This window comes from Thecamonas trahens (assembly GCF_000142905.1).
Source record: "Thecamonas trahens ATCC 50062 unplaced genomic scaffold supercont1.60, whole genome shotgun sequence".
Lineage (NCBI taxonomy): Eukaryota > Apusomonadida > Apusomonadidae > Thecamonas > Thecamonas trahens.
Window position 1 is genome coordinate 55,558 of NW_013657620.1, and position 17,912 is coordinate 73,469.

A 17,912-nucleotide genomic window follows, 5' to 3' on the forward strand; every position below is an offset into this window, starting at 1 on the left:
CTCACCCCCCCCTCACCCCTTCATTCCCCTACCCCCCCCACCCTCCACCTGCCTTATCTCCCCCCCCCCCCCCCCCCCCCCCCCCCCGCCGAAAAGACGCGGGTATGCAGGGCGGCAAGTCACTGCAGAGGATCAACTTTGACAATGTGGGGCCAATTGCCAGCTCGAGCCTGTTGCAGTTTGTGAATGGCTTTGTGCTCTCCTCTGTTCAGTTCCTCAATCGCTTCTCGGGCGTGTGCGAGGAGAAGCTCGGCAAGGTGGCCATTCAGCTCTCCCGTCTCGAGGCCACCATGGCCATTCTCGAGGCCAAGCTCGAGTCAGTTCCAGGCCTTGATCAGTACAACATACCCATTGCAGACTCGGACTCAGAGTCGGACGATGCATCGCCTGCTGCACACAGGCCAAACGGTGTCCGTGACTCGACGGCCGAAGAGTCTCCGGCGCCTGCTGCGCCTGCTGCCGCCGCTGCTCCTGTCGCTGCTGGTACGGACTGTTCCGATCGATCCCCTCCCTCCCTCTCTCCCCACGCTCTTCCTTTCTTCATTCCCCGCACTCACGCTCACGGTCGCTCGCTTGCACAGTACGGCTCGTCAAGGACAACCCAAAGTACAAGAAGTTCTTCCTCCAGATGCGGATGGGTGTGGACGAGCGCAACATCCGCAATCAGATGATGATTGCCGGCCTCAATCCGGACCTCATCACCACACCCAACGCGCCCGATCCGGATGTGGAAGGCGCTCTCGGCAACGAGATCACTCCAGTCCCCGGCGTGCTCTCCTCCGCGCCTCCTCCGCTTGCCCCGCCCCGCCGGCTGCATCGGACTCGGACTCGGACTCGTCGTCGTCCGACGGGGCCTTTGTCGCCACCTCCCTCCCGCCGCCGCCTCCTCCGCCAGGCGCCCCGCCACTGGATCCCTTTGCGGGCGGCTCGGACGATGGCTCCGAGTCAGGCTGGTCGTCATCGTAGCCCTTCCTCCCTCCCCCCCCCCTTCCAGCTCACGTCTCTGGACTGCCTGCGCTTCCTGGATGATCATCATTGAACACCGTCGTCCTTCGATAGCTGGACACTGTTGGCAGCGTCCAGCCAGCCGCTGACGACCGACTGACGGCCGACCACCGTCACACCTCTCCCTTCCCCCCCCCACCCATGGCAGGCAAGCGGCGCAAGGCCCCGACAAGGGTTAGCCCCAGAAAGAGTCCCAAGCGGGCCAAGAAGCTTACGTCGTCACCAGAGGCGTCGCTGGACGATGGCGAGACGCAGGGCTTGGTGGGCATGGACGAGGTGGCGGGTGGCGACGGCTCCGAAACTGCGACCTTTTTTGGGACGGTCCTTGCTGCCGCAGGCGTCCGGCTCGACGCCACGCCAGCAAGCCATGGCCTGACCGCACCTCCGGCTGCAGTCCGCCAGGCGCTCAAGACCAAGCTGTACTTTGACGATACCGCCCGCGAGGCCTTTGTCAACTCGCTCCTCGAGTACCTCGACGAGGGCCCCGAGTTCCTGGTCAAGGCTCTGCGGCCCATGGTCCAAGTCAAGACCACGCCCGGGAGCGCCGGCCTCGCCGGCACGCCTGCGGCCTCGGCCGAGCCGCTTCTTCGGCTCTGCCTCGGCGTCGAGCCGGTCCAGACTCAGCTGGCCCTCGCTCTGCTCGAGGCCATTCCCGAGCATGCTGACGACTCGCCCGAGGTGCCCAAGCTCATTCTTGCCGCTTTTCGCTGGCTTGACACCGTTGTCGATGGCGCGGCCATTGCCACCAAGCTCCTCGAGCTGCTCGACGCTGTGAGCAACGAGCTTCAGCGCGAGCTCATCCTGTTTCTCCCGGAGATTGTCGACGACGCCGCCCACGCCACCGTGGTCAAGGCGCTGCAGGCGCTCATGGAGGAGAAGCCGTTCCTTGCCGTCCCCATTCTCGACACGCTTGCCAACCTGCATCTGGAGGGCGACTTGCTGGTGGTCATCCGCGCGGCTGTCCTCTCGCGCCTGGCGTCGGTGCCCATCGATGAGGCGCCAATCATGGTCAAGTTCCTCCTGCAGACCTCGGCGTCGTCAGCGGCTGCACTCGGTGTTGTCATCCGCGAGCTGCGGGCCAACCTCGACTTTGTCTCCGAGGCTGCGCCTGGTGCCAGCGCGGCAGCCTCGGAGACGGCGGTGGGTGAGGCGCTGACGCTTGAGGCGCTCAAGGCCGGCATCCGGTTCCGCCCGGCCATTGCGCGCGGCTTTCTCAAGGACATCACCGCCACTCCGCTCGCCCACATGCACCGCGGCATTGACCTCTGGATTCTGTTTGTCATTGCTTCGCTCGACTCGCGACGCAAGGCCGTCAAGTCGCTCCTTCGCAAAAAGGTCGCCGCGTGCTTCTTCACTCAGCCGCTGCTCTCGGCGGCCATTGTGGGCCACAGCCCGGCGCTGAAGGAGTACGTCCCGGTCATGCGCTCGCTCGCCGAAGAGCTCCTCCGCTCGCCGGCGCCCATCGTGGCCTCGTTTGGCGCTGCTTGGTACAAACTCCTCTTCACCGAGTTTGAATCGCCGCTTGCCCGGCAAGACATCTTGGCGTCGATCATGACCCACATCGGCTCGACGTCGTCGTCGGAAGTCACCGCCGCGCTCAACGTGCTTATCGATCTGGCGGCAGCGCCGACGACCGGCCGCTCCATGCGCTCGTTTGTGCCGTTTTTCAAGGGCATGCTCGACTACCTCTTCACCCAGCCAAATGTCCATGTTCGCCTCCTCTTCCAGCTCTTTACCCTGCTGGCGGTTGGCGCGCCCATCGGCGCAGGCGCGCCTCTGGCTCGGAGCGCAAGTGGTGCCAATGCAGGCGCCCCGTCGTCGGTCTCGTCGTCGGCGTCGTCGGTGGCGTCGGGGCGGACGCCATCGGCCGGCCCAGGCACGGTCCCGTGGGAATCTGCGCTCCGTGACGAGCTCTTGATCATCATCCGCAAGCACGTCTCCAACCCGGCCGCCAAGTTTAAGCGGATCGGCATTCTCGGAGCGGTTGCGCTCATTGCGGCGCTGGCGCCGTACACGGCGACCGAGCCTGGCCCGCCGCGGCTCGACGAGGCCTCGCTCCATACCGAAGCCTTCTCGGGCGTCCGGCGCGAGATTGTCCTCATTCTTTCCATGCTCAAGGCGCACACAGCGTCGTTCCCGTCGGCGTATGCGTTTATGTGCGACGAGATGAGCGCTCTGCTGGTCCGGGGGCGGCTCCCGCGCGACCTTGTCTTTTACATCTCCTCGGAGCTCTCGTCGGTGGTGTTTGAGACCAAGTTTGTGATTGACAACACGGCCGAGGCCATGCCCAAGCCGAGCCTTGGTCTTGTTCCGGCGCGGCGGCTCAACCTCGACGTCAACGCGGCGACCGGCGAGTCGACGGCCGAGGTCGCCATCGCCGTTCTCAACCACCAGCTTGCTCCGGATCCTGCTGCCCGCGAAGTTCTGGTCGGCCTCTGCTCCGAGTTCCGCCTTCTTCACGTCTGCGAGCGCTCGCTGCAGGCCGGCTCGATGGAGGAGATTGACGCCATCCTCGGATGCCCGCTTGTTCTCTTTGACACCTCGGCGCTCGACGCCTTTGACCAGCTCTCGATTGCGGCCAAAGATGCCATCCTCCTCACTCTCTTCCAGGGCATCAACTGGTGCCGCGAGCTGCTCAACGCGTTTGCGCCGCCGGCGTCGGCGCCGTCGGCAGGAACCAAGGCCAAGGTCGCCGCCCGTCTCGCTAACATGCTTGAGCTCACTTCGTCGCTGCTCCCGCTGCTCCCACTCCACCCGGTCACCTTTCCGGTCATCGGGCGTGTCATGGAGCTCGAGGACGAGTCGGGCGCAGGATCGAGCTCGGTGACCAGCGGCAAGTCCGGGAGCGGCAAGGGCAAGGCGTCCAAGGGCAAGAGCAAGGCTTCGGCGTCGGCTGCAGCCGCAGGCAGCATGACAGTCGCCCTCCCGCCGCTCTGGCTTGCATCATCGGGCTTTGCCAGTCTCTCGCTCTTCCTCCGCGAGCTCGACATGTCGGTCTTTTCGCTCCTCTCGTTCTCGGCCTTTGTGGTCTTCCCGCTTGCGGCGCTCGACGCTGACCGTGCGGCAGGGATGGGCGTGAGCCTCGCCTCGCAGCCGCATCTCCTCCATGTCCTCCTCTCGGACCTCCTTGCCAAGATCAAGCACATGCTCCCAGCGCGGTCGGCGTCGGGCAGGGTCGGGCCTGCGCTTCCGCCGGGCTTTGGCTCGGCAGCGCCTTCGTGGGAGACCGCGCACGCCTTTGCCAACGTCGATGCCATGGGTCGCGATGCGTTCTTTGGTGCCACGGTGGCGCTCATCCCCGCCCTCTGCGAGCACCTCGAGCGGCTCAACTCGTTCCTCGCTCTCGATCCCGAGAGCCTTGCAAGCCTCGCACCGCATCTGGAGTCTGACGCCGGTGCGGCGCAGGCGAGGGCGATGGCCGCTCACCTCCTGGTCCTCCTCCTCAACATCTTTGAGTCGCTTTTCCTCTACCACGCGCTTGTGGAGCAGGGCGCGCGGGCATCGCTGGCGACGCTGCTTGCGGTGCCAGCGACGCGGATTGCGCCACACGCGGCGGTCGGGCTTGGGCTCGACTCGCCGGTAGCGAGCGGCGAGGGCACGGTGGCGGAACCTGAGGCAGCGCGGCTCTCAGCACTTGTTGGCGCCGCCTTTGACTACTTTTCTAACATCGGCGCCGCGCCGGCTTCGCACTCGCTCTGCTCGCCACTCATCGCGCTTCTCACGGCGCTGGCGACGCTCGAGCCGGGCTCGGAGCTCCTTGCGCGAGTCTCGACGCTTGCAGGCGCGTTTCTGGCGCGGCAATGGGATGGGGAGCCTGCACTCCGCTCGGAGCTAATTGCCTCGCTCCTCACGGCGTACATTCGTGAGTCGTCAACACCAGTGACAATCATCCACGAGGTGGTGACGACCCACATCGGCGGCTTTGTGAGCACAAGCGGCGACGATGGCGAGGTCATGCCAGCGCTGACCAAGACCTCGCTCCCGGTCTTCTTCCGAGTCGTGCTCACGGAGCTTGTGGCGAACCTCGGGGTAGAGCCGCTGGCGGCGCGCGAGTCGGCCGAGTCGATCCCGGAGCGGCTGCAGCGGGTGGAGATCCTTGTGCGTGCGTTCTCTGTCCTGGCCAAGGCGACCAAGGTTTTTACCTCGCGGCCGTACCTGTTGCCAATTCTCAAGCACGGGACGACGTTTGCAGCCAAGATGTCCAAGCACATCACGGCGCTCGCGCCGTGCTTCCGGATATATGTCGGCGAGATCCAGACGGTCGTCAAGTGCATGCAAACATCGACCCGAATTCTGCAGGCCATCTGCGCCGAGTCCAAGATCATGGACTCGCACAAGCTTGGGCGGTTCGTGCCCAGGCTCCGCAAGGAGCTTGAGACGCTCATCTTCAAGGTCAAGGGCATGCTCTCGGCCAACAACCTCATGTCTGCGTTTTGGATGGGTAACCTCAAGCACCGCAACTTGCTGGGCGAGGTTGTCTCGGACCGCATCGCGCCGGAACCGTCCGACTCGGACTCGGACGACGAGGATTCCGACGACGACGAGGAGGACGACGAGGCCGACGACGACGACGAGTAGGCGGTCGAAGCTGTCGTCTGTAAATGCATCACACATTTCCCCTTGCGGCCACTACGCCGGCTCGTCGTCGTCAACATGTTCGGCCTCGGTCGCCTCATCGTCGCCGTCCTGAAGTGTCAGCGCCAGCAGTTGTTCCAGTAAGGCTTCGGCTTGGAAGCTGCCGGGCATGCTGTCACCACGAACGAGCGAGGCGAGCAGGTCTTCGACGTGGACAACGTCGACGTCGCTCGAGGCGGCCGCCGGGTCTTCCTGGGGCGATGTGGGAGCCGCCGAAGCTGCGTCTTGGCTCTGGGGAGCATCAGAGCCGGCTGTGATCTTGTCAAGTGCGCGGACGAGAAGGCTGTGCCACGAGCTGTCGGCCGAGTTGGAGGCGGCAAAGAGCGAGGCCAGCGTGAGCGGCTCGGTCTTCGGTACACACAAGATGTCGAGCTCGGGCTCGTCGCGGGCGGCATACTCGTCGAGGTCGCAGAGCAGCGGGGTGGAGAGTGTCACCGCATAGGTGCACGTTGCTGGCTCGGAGATGGTGGAAATGGCGTTGAGCCCTGTGAGCGAGCACTCGAAGCTGAGCGAGGTGACACGCGGCTCGCCGGTGAGATCGCACGGAGTGCCAGCGTCATACTTTTCGACGTACCTTGCGGGAGGCATAGCGGCCGAGGCTGGATCGGCCTCCACCTTGCCAGCAGCAGGTGACTTGGCCGCAGCATCAGCACGGTCACTCCGCGGGGCGCGACCGAGAAAGAACTCTGCAGTGACAGCCTCTGTCTTTGGATCGCGATGATACTGGCGGACGTGTGAGCCGTAGCAGACCTCATACGTCCACCATCCATCGACCCGATACAAGCATTCGCCGAGTAGCGGTGCCAGCAGTTCCGCCTCGGATGCCTTGCCCGACTGCCCCACCCCGCGCTCGCCAGATCCATTACTCCCGCCACTGCTGCCTGCGGACGTCGTCGAGCTTGTGCTTGCCGCCGCCGTCGAGCTTGAGCCTGTGGCGTGCGGGTCGAGCGGAGACACGTCGTCCTGGCTCTGGTCGTGGCTCTGATCGCCCCGCGGTACAGCGCAGAGGTACTTCCGGCCGTCTGCACCGGTCATGGCCACCACCCGCGGGCCATCGACTGAGGTCAGCAGCAGGTCTGCGCCAGGGGCATGGAGGCCGACACGGAACTTGGTCTCGTCGAGCAGCGGGAGCAACGGCCCGCCACAGGCCGCCATGCCCACCATGGCGAGGATCATCCCGAGTATGGCCACTCGTGCTACTCTGTTTGTCATGGTCTCTCACTCGGTGTGGGTAGTGGGGTGGTGGTGGGGGGGGGCGGAAGGGGGGAGGGAGGGGAGGGGGAGAGGGAGGATCGGTGACACGTTCGATGACTTTCAGTCAGTCAGTCGTTGTTGGTTGGTTGCGGGGAGGGGATGGGATGGGGGGGGGGGATGGGGGGGGATGGGTATGATGTCCGCATCATCCCCGCATCGGATGGTTGTGCTGTTTGTTCAGTATTGCGGAGGTAGTCTAGATGCCCGGAACATCGATCTTGCCCATGATGCCAGAGGCAGAGTCACCGGCCTCGTCGGCAGCCTCGGCCATGGCGATGGCTGGGTAGACGACAACAAGGACGCTGTGGACGCAGCCAAGGCAGCACGAGGCAATAGCCATGACAACGACAAAGTAGAAGGAGATGCCAAGCTTGAGCTTGTCTGCGCCGTCAAAGGTCTCCAGATCGTCGTTTGTCTGCGTCTTGTACACGATGGCGGCCAGGGCGGCGAGGAGGAACATCATGAAGTCGCAGCAGAGCGAGGGGAAGAGCGAGAGGTACCGCGGGCCTGCGGCAGCAGCAGTGGTGGCGCAGGGGAAGACGTCCGGGACGTCGCAGCCAGGCACGCCGCACGGCAGGCAGTCGCCGATCGACTCAAAGACAGACTCGCCGGCGCAGAAGAGGCAGGCGAGGATGAGGGCAGGAACGAGGCAGAGGAGGAACATGATGAGCAGGACGCGGGCGACCTTGCCGGCCGAATTCCAGCCCTTGCAAGCATTGGTGCTGCACTTGTCCGAAGACAGCGAGATCGTCTCCGTGCTTGGCTGGCCCGACGAGACCAGTTCCGGTGAGAGCTTGTACGTCACCTTGGAGATGCCGATCTGGTAGGTGATGGTCCCTGTGGCCGGCGAGGCAGCCTTGACGTCGCCCACGAGCCAGAGCTGAGCAGCAAAGCCGAGAATGAGACCGATGATGATGAGGATAAAGGCGATGCAGATGAGGCACTCAAAGCAGTACATGCGGTTGTCGTCACCGTCCTTCTTCCCGCCACCGGAATCGTTCTTCTCCTCGTCCTTGTTGCGGTTGAACATGCCCTTGCCGTCCGACGATGACGATGATGACGAGCCGATCTTCATCTCGCCACGCATGGCCTCCCCGGCCTTCTTCCTCATGTATGACATCGGTCCACGTCCTCTTCCCATGTTGCTTGTTTTTGCGGAACTAATCTACAAAGTCAGGTCTATCGCCTTCTCCTTCCCCCCTTCCCTCTCCCGCCTCCACCCCGTGCCTGTTACGCAACGGTGCGATCCGTTGCGCAACGCTTTTTTTTGTTGTGTTTTTGTGCACAATCTCTGCACCACTAGTGGTGGGCTGTTTCACCCCTCAGAGGGCCAGCTACAAGCCATACTCTCACCTAAGAACAACAGCGATAGTCTTACCTTCCACTTGCAGTCGTATATAAACATGGTGTGCTCTCTCCCTTCTTCCCTCCCCCCCCCCCCCAGGTAGAGGGAAAGAAATGGAGGACAGAGTGGCAATGACATGTCGGGGTGCACGTGCCGAGGCATTTGCAGCTGCCTGCCGGGTCGGCATCTTCATCGCACATTTACATGATGGTGCACTCATCCTTGCCGTCAGCAGCACCAGCTTGCGACTCGGCTGAGAGCTGAAGAAGGAGCTTGCTGGTGGGCGATGCCTCTTGCTCTGAGGGCTTGCGCGACTTGTGCAGGCCCGCCGTGTTGGACTCAGGCCTGGCCTCGGGCTTTGGCATTGCCGCGGCGTTCGCATCGCCGAGCTCCATCGGCTGCGACAGGGTCAAAGTAGCGGGTTCGGCGGTCTCGATCTCGAGCACCAGTGCCGGCTCGGCAGTGACAGGCGCAGGCGCGGGGGCCGGCGCAGCGGGGGCCGGCGCTGGCGCGGCGGTCTCAGGGGCTGCTTCAGCGGCAGCGGCGGGCACTGCATTGCCCGCAAGGGTTTTCGCCTTCTTTGCCGCAGGTCCAGCCTGAGCAGCCGGCTCGAGCGGCAGCTTGCCTGACACTGCCAGTGCCGCTGCCATGATGCGTGCAGCGCGCTTGGACACCGACCCTGATCCCCGCCGCGACAGCGGGCGAGAGCCGAGTCTCTCGTCCGCCCGCCGCACCACCAGCTCGCGTCGCCGCTTGAGCGCCGACCGCGGCGTCGGCAGTGCCCGTGGGCGCGGGAGCAGCGGAGAAGTGGCAGTCACAGGCCCAGGCTGCTCCGGCTGCGGCTGCTGCTGCTCTAGCGCAGCAGTCGGGCTGAACACAATCGCCCGCCGCACATGCCGCCGCTCACGCGCCCGCGGCGGGTGCAACGACGACTCGGGCGGTGACGGCGGCGTGATCGACGGCGACGCCCGCTCCATCACATTTGTCGGCGTCGACGGCGACGCTGTGGCTGCAGTTTTGACCATTCGCGGCGACGCCTTGACTGGAAGCGGGCGCGGCGACGAGCTCGACGAGCCAGCTCCAGAGTCGGAGCCCGCTTCCAATGGCTCCAACGCCTCTGTATCCCCGAGCGCCTCCAGCGGCGCCGCGTCTGGCATGACAAGGTGGTAAGGCCGCAGCGCGCCGGATTCGTGGGCAAAGAACTGCGAGTAGAAGAGCGAACGCGGTGAGAGGCCTTCAGGGAGCGGCGCGCCCGGCGGGACAAACGAGACCGTAACCTTGGTCATCGAGCTCGCCAGTGCTTCGATGGGCACCGACTTGCGCATTGACGTCGCTACCACCTCATGTGGGTGCTTGGAGACAAAGTCTGGGGACAAGCCGCACTGCGGGGCAACCTCGGCCGGCCGCAGCAGCAGTTCGAGTGTGATATGATCCGGGCCGAGGCCACCCACGCCCGGCGCCGTCGTCCGCCTCCGCCCCGACGCCAGCGTTTGCACGCCCTTCCGCCGCGCCCGCCCGCGCAGCCGCCACACCTTGAGCACTCTCCCCACAGAGTACGCCTTGTCCTCGATCTCAAACGCCACATGCTCGCCGACTGCAATCTCGCGCCCATCTACAAAGAACGAGTCGTACATCTTCTTCTTCGTGCCCTTGCCCTTGGCCTTCCCATTCCTCGAGCTCTTGGTCTTCCCCGAGCTCTTGGCCTTCCCCGAGCTCTTGGCCTTGACCTTGTGCTTCCGGCCCGTCTTGGCCTTGACTCCCACCGATGCCAAGCCCTTACCCTCAACCCCAGCACTGCTCCCACCACGGCAACCATCACCCTTGCTCGAGCGGCGAGAGGACGACACGTGCTCGTCCACAGGCGGAGGAGCATGCACAAAGGTGGCATCGTCCCCGCCATGGTCGTCGTGGCGGGAGACCGAGCCAGGGGCATATCCATGGCGGCTGTGACTGCGGGTGGAGACACAGGCAGAGGCAGAGGCAGAGGCAGAGGCAGAATAAGCAGAGCTGGACGTGGCAGAGGCAGAGGCAGAGGCAGAGGCAGAGGCAGAGGCAGAGGCAGAGGCAGAGGATGACAAGGAGGCGGCGGCGCGTCGGTGGCGGGCGGCTCGGTTAGAATCTATGGCCATCGCCAGTTGAGGCAACTTGGTCACGCCCATGGACGACAATGCCGGTACACGTCGACGGAGAAGACGAGGCATGGTGTGCAGATAGTCCTTGGGATATGGAGGTGCTAAGAGGCGTCTTTCACGGGCTCAATCCTTTCTTGCTTCCCTTCTAGCTACTCTTTGCTCAGCCCACAGTCGGCCGCTGGCGTCGAGTGGTGGCAGGCGTCGCCGAATCACGACCTTTTTTCGCCGCTGTTCCCCTCCCGCTGTTCCCTCTCCCCCTCCCCCCCTGACCCAACCGCCTCTGAAGCCGAGCGCGAGCGCAGTCACTGCGGCAGGCAGACAGCCAAGACTTTATGATTGGTATGTTATGTAGAAGAAGAGGATGAAGACGTCAGTGGCGATGCAGGAGGGCCTACCGAGGAAAACGCCAGCGCGTTGCGGCCCTCAAGCCGGTCGAGGGTCACCAGATCGCCTTCGTGGGCGCTGCCAAACTCGGCAAGCTCGAGGCCGTAGACCGGGCTGTGGTCGGCTTGGGCGAGCCGAGCAAGCATGACTTCGGCCACAGCAGCCATCTCCGGGTCCATGTCCGGGAGCTCGTCGGCGAGTGCTTCGGCGATGGCGCGCTTGCGCTCGCACTGACCGGCAGATCCTTCCGACCGGGCCGCCACAATCTGCAGGATGTCGGTCACAATGCCATGGACCGAGATGAGGCAGAGTGCGACCATAGCGACAATGATGGCGACGTAAAAAAAGTCCGATGTCGACTCGGCGTTGCGCCGCTCCGAGTACGAGCCGGTGCCGAGCGCCAGGACCACCACAAGCATGGCCGAAAGCCGCAGCTCGAGCTTGTTGTACAGCAAGTAGTAGAACGGCTGGTACCGCACAATAGCGTACGACGAGGTGAGGAGGACGAGCAGAATGCCGCCGATCTGCACGAGCTGGTGGTTGGAGAAGAACACCGCAGCCACAATGAGACCAAGTCGCTTGCCGAGATCCGCCACCCCCGCCCAGTAGAACCGGAGCCGGAACAGCCGGTACAGCGCGCCGTACCGGACATAAGTCACTGGCGAGGTCAGCGTTCTCCGGTTGCGCACCAGATGGAGCAGAAAGTAGCCCGGAATGCCCAGAACGTAGCCGGCTACCGCGGCAATACCCACCCAGCAGTACGTCCACCACTGCGAGTTGAAGCAGGTGACACCCGGGTTTGCATCCAAGATCCAGTGCCCATTAGGCAGCCTCGAGCAATCAAACAGCTGGAACGTCGCCCGCGCCATGGGGATGTAGAACAGCGGCGCGACTGAGAAAACGACCGCATCGACTAGGCCCATCAGTGAAGTGGCCCGGAGCAGCTCCGCGCCGTACCGCATCAACCCTGCGCCGGCCAGCAGCTTGAGCAACATCAGCGAGACAATCGTCGCCACTAGGACGAGGACGGGCAGCCCGACCGCAAACACGTACTTGGCGTAGAACGACGAGAGTGAGCACTCGGACGCAAAGAGGGTGACGTCCACGTTGAACACGTTGAACGAGTCCAGGACCTGCTTTGACGCCTTAGACCACGCAAAGTTGCCGTCGGCAAGCACGCCCACAGACTGGAACGCCACAAGTACCATGCTCACGCTTGCAGGCAGCGTCCGCGTCCGCATCACCGCCATCATCTCTGCATTCCCGCCGCCGGCTTCCGCCTTGGGCACATGCACAGACCCGATCCGCACCATGCCTACCAGGATGAGGCATGCTGTCGCTGCACAGAGGCCCAGCACCACAAGCAACGCACCGGCGAGAATGCCGTTGGCAGCCTGGGGACACGCCTTGCACTCGCCTGTCGACGTGGAGTAGAACTTGTCGCGGCAGATGTTGCACATGTATCCGGTGTAGCCAGTCGCGCACGTGTTGTTGCCGGTGCACGCCGTTGTCCGCCGGCATGCCACAAACGCCACTGTCCCGTCGTCGGCTGGTGCGTAGCCCGGCAGCGATCCCGGCGGCTCAAGCTCGCCAGAACACACTCCGCCTTCTGGGCATGACTTGCAGGTGAACGATGGCTCTGCTTCGCCGGCAACAGGAGCTGCATAGTAGTTGGCGACGCAAGTGCACGCCTCGACACTTTGCGCGCCGCGCTTTCCATGCGTCGACGTGAACGCGGGGCACCCGGTGCACTCGGGCACGTTGATGGCGTCAGAGTACGTGTTGGCAGGGCAAATCTCGCACGGCCCGGTCGCCTCAACCGCGTATTGCCCCAAGCCGCACTGTGACGCGACTGTCACCACCCACGGCGAGCCTGGAACTGCTCCTCCGCCCACCGACACTGACAACGTGTACACGCCGGCGTCCCACGGCCGGAAGCTGGTGTCCACCACCCCGACCGCCGCGCTTCGAACGCTGAGATCGAGCTCCCGCACCTCGTTGCCGAGCTTGGCCGAGACGGTCAGGCTTGCCGCATCCAGGTCGCGCACCGCGTTGCCAAACTCGTCGCGGACTGTGATGACAACAGCATTGTCCAAATTGAGCGTCGCAGTCTCGAGGCCTGGTCCGGTGACAATCGATGCGCCTGCAGACGCCGGTCCGGGCACAACGGCGACGCTGATGGGCAACGGACGGATGGCTCCTCCGTTGACCTCGATGGACACGGCGTAGCTACCAGCGGCGGTCGGCAGCGAGACGCCAAGCTCGTAGCTTGCGTTGCCGACCGCTGCCAGCGTCAGCGGTAGTGCCGGCGCCGGCAAAGGCGCCAGCCGGACAGCAAAATCGTTGGTAGTAGCGGATGCCACCCGGCCGTAGGTGCGGAAGAGCTGGACGCCAAACTGCCACTCTGTGCCTGCAACAACCTCGACAGGCGGCGAAACGAGGTTGCCGTAACCAGCGGCTGAGCGTCTGAGCACAGCACGTTGCTGTCGCCGGACCACGCCAGCGAGGTGAGGCAGGTCCGGCTCGTTGTGCCGAATGGCGAGTACCCAGTGTTGCATATGATGGTGCAAGTCGATCCAAACGAGGCCCCGTCGCAGGTGAGCAGGCCGTTGGCCGGCGGTGGCTGGATGACCGAGAGCCGAGGGCACTGCTGCACGTCGCAGAACGGCGAGCCTGCGCCGGACCATGTACCATCGGTCTGGCATTGCCGGCTTGCTTGCCCGATCAGCAGGTAGCCTGTGTTGCAGGCAAAGGTGGCCACGTCACCGGTCACACCTTCGGCCTGCGACACACTCCCGTTGACTGGCCGATCCAGGGCCGGCGTGCATGGGTTCGCCGCGCACAACGGTGCGGCTGCCGACCAGCTCGAGTTCGTGAGGCAGGTCACCGTCGCAGCACCGACGATCGAGAAGCCCGCGTTGCAAGAGTAGCTCACCGCGTCGCCGGTCACACCGGTGGTGGCCGAGACTGCACCGTTGGTCGGCGGAGTGAGCGTTGGGGTGCACGAGCTGGCGCTGCAGCTCGGAGCTGAGCCGCCCCAGCTACCATCAGCCTGGCATGCCTGCGTTGGGTCGCCGACGAGCGAGTAGCCTTGGTTGCAAGCATAGCTGCGGACCTCTCCAGTCGTGCCGTTGACGGCCGAGACCGTCCCAAAGCTCGGCGGCGAGAGCGGTGGTGTGCATGGCAGGCCGGTGCAAACGTAGTCGACCGGGCCTGACCACACGCCACTGGTCCCGCATTCCAGCGTCGACGAACCCGAGAGGGTGAAGCCTGCACTGCAGCTGACCGACACTGTCGTGCCACTTGTGTTGACCGAGGTCGAGAGTGCGCCGTTTGCCGGTGGCGAGAGGCTCGGACAGGTGACAGGCGTGGCGCAACTCGGGGGATCGACCAGGCCGGGAGCGCAGGTCAGGCAGTTGCCGGCAGTACCGTCGCACGTCGCGCATTGCGACGCGCAGGTGGCACACGACCACGCCAGGTTCGACCACGCCTGCGATGACTGGCAGACTCGCGATGACGGGCCGACCAAGAAGTAGCCAGCGTTGCAGGAGGCAACGCCGCAGGTGTCATCGACCTTGCGGCCGCAAGGTGCGGCCGAGAGCGACCCGTTTGTTGGCGGACCAAGCGGAGGGCACCATGGGTCGACCTTGGACACACACTCGTCACCGATGGTGTAGCCGCCGATACACGAGTTGCAGTTTGTCGGCTGCCCGGCCTCGCACGTTGCGCAATTGCCCGAGCACTGAGTGCAAATCGGAAGTGTACCCGACCAGCTGCCGTCGCTCTGGCATGTCCGGCTCGCCGAGCCGACAAGCGTGAAGCCAGAGTCGCACGAAAAGGTGGCACTTCCGCCGACTGTGCGAGTCAGCGACGTGAGCGAGCCATCAACTGGCGCGGTCTGGGCTGGGCAGTAGTCGGGCGTCAGGCTGCAGCTCTGGTCGTCGCCACCCGACCAGATCTGCGACTGGGAGCACGTCCGCGTGGAGCTGCCGGAAAAGGTGTAGCCGGCGTTGCAGCCAAAAGCGATGGTGTCGCCGACACGGCCCGAGTAGCCCGGCAGTGCGTAGCCGTTGGTGAGAGGAGCTAGAGTGGTGCAGGACAGTGGTTCGCAGGTTGGTGCCATCGAGCTCCACACTTGGTTCACCTGGCACGTCCTCGACGTCTCGCCCGACAAAAAGTATCCGGCGTTGCACGAGTACGACGCCACATCGCCAACCGAGCCCGAGGTGATCGAGACAGCTCCGTTTGTCGGGGCATTCAGCGCCGGACATGGCAACGGGGAGCATACCTGGTTGTCGGCGTTGGACCAGGAGCCGGTTGCCTGGCAAGTCCGGCTCGCATCGCCCGAGAGTGTGTACCCGGCGTTGCAAGAGAACGTCGAAGTCTGGCCTGTCACGCCTGACGCGGACGAGACCGATCCGTACAGGGGAGACGAGAGATTGGGTGAGCAAGCTGCCGGGTTGCACGTCGGATCCGAGCCGGTCCACGCCTGGTTTGCTTGGCACGTTCGCGACGCCGAACCGGAGAGGTCGTACCCCTGGTTGCACGAGTAGAAGCAGATGTCGTTGGTGGTGCCCGTTGTGCACGAGACCTGCCCGTTGGCAGGCGGAGTCAGCGGCGGCGAGCACGACGAGGCAGTGCACACCTGATCGTTGAGGTTGGACCACGTGCCCGACGGTTGGCACGTCCGACTCGACGATCCGCCCAGAGTGTAGCCTGAGTTGCACGAAAAGATGATGGTCTCGCCGGTCTTGCCAGATGTCGACGAGACGACCCCGTTGGTAGGCGCGAGTTGCGGCGGTGAGCACGGGTTCGGATCGCAGAACTGGTCGTTTGAGTTGGACCAGAAGCCCTGCGGGTGGCAGGTTCGCGACGGAGATCCCACGAGCGTGTAACCTGCGTTGCAGCCAAAGTTCGAGGTGTCTCCGGTGTTACCGGTCGTTGCGGACACGTATCCGTTGGCCGGTGCCACCAGATCCGGACTGCACGGGTTTGGTGTGCACGTCTGGCCGTCGGTGCCCGACCAAGTGCCTGATGGCGTACAGATTCGTGTTGTAGAGCCCGCGGTGAGGGTGTAGCCTTCGCAGCAGATTGCGGACACTTCCTGCCCACGATAGCCGAAATCAGCCGGGCTCCAGTAGCCAAACGAGAGCGAAGAGAGCGTTGGGCACTCGGCGTAGAACTCGTAGGAGATGTCAAAGCCAGAGGCCACGGTAGACCCATCGGATGTAAACTCAACAAGGGCTTTTTCAGTCGACGTTGTGAACGTCGTTGAGAACATGAGCGAGCCCGAAAGTACGCTCAGAACGTCACTGGCGGTACTCGGCCCGTCGTAGAGGGTGACAACGTCAACGTCCTGCTCGGTTTCCAAGTTGATAAAGTCAACTGTGAGGTAGCCAGGGATGCCAAAGTCAAGCACCCACTTGCAGGTTTGAAGGTTGGTGTAGATCAAGTCGACAAACGGTGCGATATCACCGCTTGTGCCCGAGTTGATGACCTTGGTCCCGCTGCATGATGAGCAGATGGGAAACGGCGACGTGGGCACCTCAACATTGCTCTCGACCAGGTGTGTCATGTTGCCGACAAAGTAGTACGTATCAACACTGATGGAGAGCCGCTGAAACGGCGACTGAATGGCAGCGTCGGGGGAGAATCCCAAGTTGTGAGCCTTGGGAAAGCCGCCTAGCTGACCGGTGAGCTCGTGGTAGGCAAACACTTGGCTTCCTTTGTACGCGTAGATCTTGTTCAAGTCGCCCCGCTGGACAGCGTCGATATGGTTTGGAAAAGCGCCGGAAAACTCGGATGCGATGGTCTTGGGGAAGCCCGATTTGAGACCAGAAGCGATATCAAACAAGTAGACATTGACGCCCTTGAAGACGTAGAACATGTTTCCACTGTTGGTAGAGACAGCGGCATCAATGTTGTTGATGGGCAAGCCAGGGAAGACTGATGCAATGGTACCTTCGAGTGAGGTCGAGCGATATTCCGCATCATACACCCACACCTTGTTGCCCTTGAACACATACTGCTTATTGATGACACCAGAGTCGGGATGCAGCTTGAAGGCAGCATCAAAAGGTTGCGCCACATTGCAGAGAAAAAGCCGCTCTCCGGAAGGCGCTTGTTTGTCAGCCACGACAGAAATGACGATCAACAACAGCACAAAGCCGACACCAACATGTCCACCCCGCGACGAGAGCGAGGAGTGTGACATGAGAATGTACGGGAAGGAAAGGAGGTGTAGAGGGGGTTTGGGGGTTTGGGGGGTTGAGGTAGGGGGTAGGTAGCGGTAGGAGGGGCGGAGCGGGAGTGGGAGTGAAGGAGTGGTGTGGCGGGTTGACAAGAGGCCGAATGTGATTTGCGGCACGATTCGACTTTGACCACTGAACAAAATGATGATATCCTTCTGTTTTTCCCGGTGCGGTTGAGCTTGTGCTCGCCCCAATAAATGCCTGCACAAGGCGATGGATCGGGCGAAGCCTTAGGGTGTGAGGCTATGGTGGGTTGAAAAAGAAATAGAGTGTGTGTTTGTGTGAGTCTGTGCGTCTGTGTTGTACACTGTTGAGATATTGCCAACTACTACCTGTATGTTGGGTGTGCGGGGAGGGGAATGCGGCACAGGCGCGATTGTGGCATTATTCATGTTCTGATTCTGGTCATTCGCGTGCCTGTCAAACGTCGTTTGTGCGGGTATGAGCAGAGATGGAGCGAGAGGAAACAGAAAGTGTGTGTGTGTGTGTTTGTGTGTGCGTGTGTTTGTGTATTTATGTATGTATGTATGTGTGTGTGTGTGTGTGTGTTTGTGTGTTTGTGTGTTTGCGTGCGAGTGGGGGGGAGGGGGTGTGTGCTCGGCCGATCAGGCTGGCCGATGCCAAACAGTAAACAGTCGGCACTCTGCAAGCCGAGGCTGAGCTGACACCCCACTCTGATCTCGCTCCGAGTCGATTATGTCGTCTTCATCGAGCGGATCAGATTCGTCATCCAGCTCATCGTCTGCTCAATTGGCTCATCATGTTCCCAGTAGTGGTAGTGGTGGTGGTGGTGGTGGTGGTGGTGGTGGTGGTGGTGGCGATGATGATGTTGGCGCCGATGGTGGCGTGGGGGTTGAGCACCCGACCGCAGCTGCGGCGACAGAGACGGGCATGGGCAGCAGTGCA

General features: G+C 63.1%; 6 protein-coding genes across 6 annotated transcripts; 2 read left to right on the plus strand and 4 right to left on the minus strand.

Moving 5' to 3' along the window:
• Positions 1-104: 104 nt before the first annotated feature.
• Positions 105-5,626, plus strand: AMSG_12360 (uncharacterized protein; the record flags this gene model as incomplete). Its single annotated transcript, XM_013898070.1, has 3 exons — positions 105-483; positions 582-769; positions 1,195-5,626. The coding sequence occupies 3 exons, from the start codon at positions 105-107 to the stop codon at positions 5,581-5,583; spliced, it is 4,956 nt and encodes a 1,651-aa protein (XP_013753524.1). The 3' UTR covers positions 5,584-5,626.
• An 8-nt stretch (positions 5,627-5,634) lies between these two features.
• Positions 5,635-6,816, minus strand: AMSG_10535 (XTP3-transactivated B protein; the record flags this gene model as incomplete). The annotated part of the gene is made up of 3 exons (XM_013898021.1): positions 5,635-6,474; positions 6,530-6,569; positions 6,653-6,816. The coding sequence occupies 3 exons, from the start codon at positions 6,814-6,816 to the stop codon at positions 5,635-5,637; spliced, it is 1,044 nt and encodes a 347-aa protein (XP_013753475.1).
• Positions 6,817-7,090: 274 nt separating this feature from the next.
• Positions 7,091-8,014, minus strand: AMSG_10536 (uncharacterized protein; the record flags this gene model as incomplete). Its single annotated transcript, XM_013898022.1, has 1 exon — positions 7,091-8,014. One exon carries the CDS (start codon positions 8,012-8,014, stop codon positions 7,091-7,093), a length of 924 nt encoding a protein of 307 aa, XP_013753476.1.
• Positions 8,015-8,439: 425 nt separating this feature from the next.
• Positions 8,440-10,139, minus strand: AMSG_12361 (uncharacterized protein; the record flags this gene model as incomplete). The annotated part of the gene is made up of 2 exons (XM_013898071.1): positions 8,440-10,033; positions 10,117-10,139. 2 exons carry the CDS (start codon positions 10,137-10,139, stop codon positions 8,440-8,442), a joined length of 1,617 nt encoding a protein of 538 aa, XP_013753525.1.
• Positions 10,140-10,676: 537 nt separating this feature from the next.
• On the minus strand, positions 10,677-17,625 carry AMSG_12362 (uncharacterized protein). The gene has a single exon (XM_013898072.1). It carries the CDS (start codon positions 16,967-16,969, stop codon positions 13,049-13,051), a length of 3,921 nt encoding a protein of 1,306 aa, XP_013753526.1. The 5' UTR covers positions 16,970-17,625; the 3' UTR covers positions 10,677-13,048.
• On the plus strand, positions 17,146-17,801 carry AMSG_12363 (uncharacterized protein). The gene has a single exon (XM_013898073.1). It carries the CDS (start codon positions 17,366-17,368, stop codon positions 17,669-17,671), a length of 306 nt encoding a protein of 101 aa, XP_013753527.1. The 5' UTR covers positions 17,146-17,365; the 3' UTR covers positions 17,672-17,801.
• The last annotated feature ends 111 nt before the right edge of the window (positions 17,802-17,912 follow it).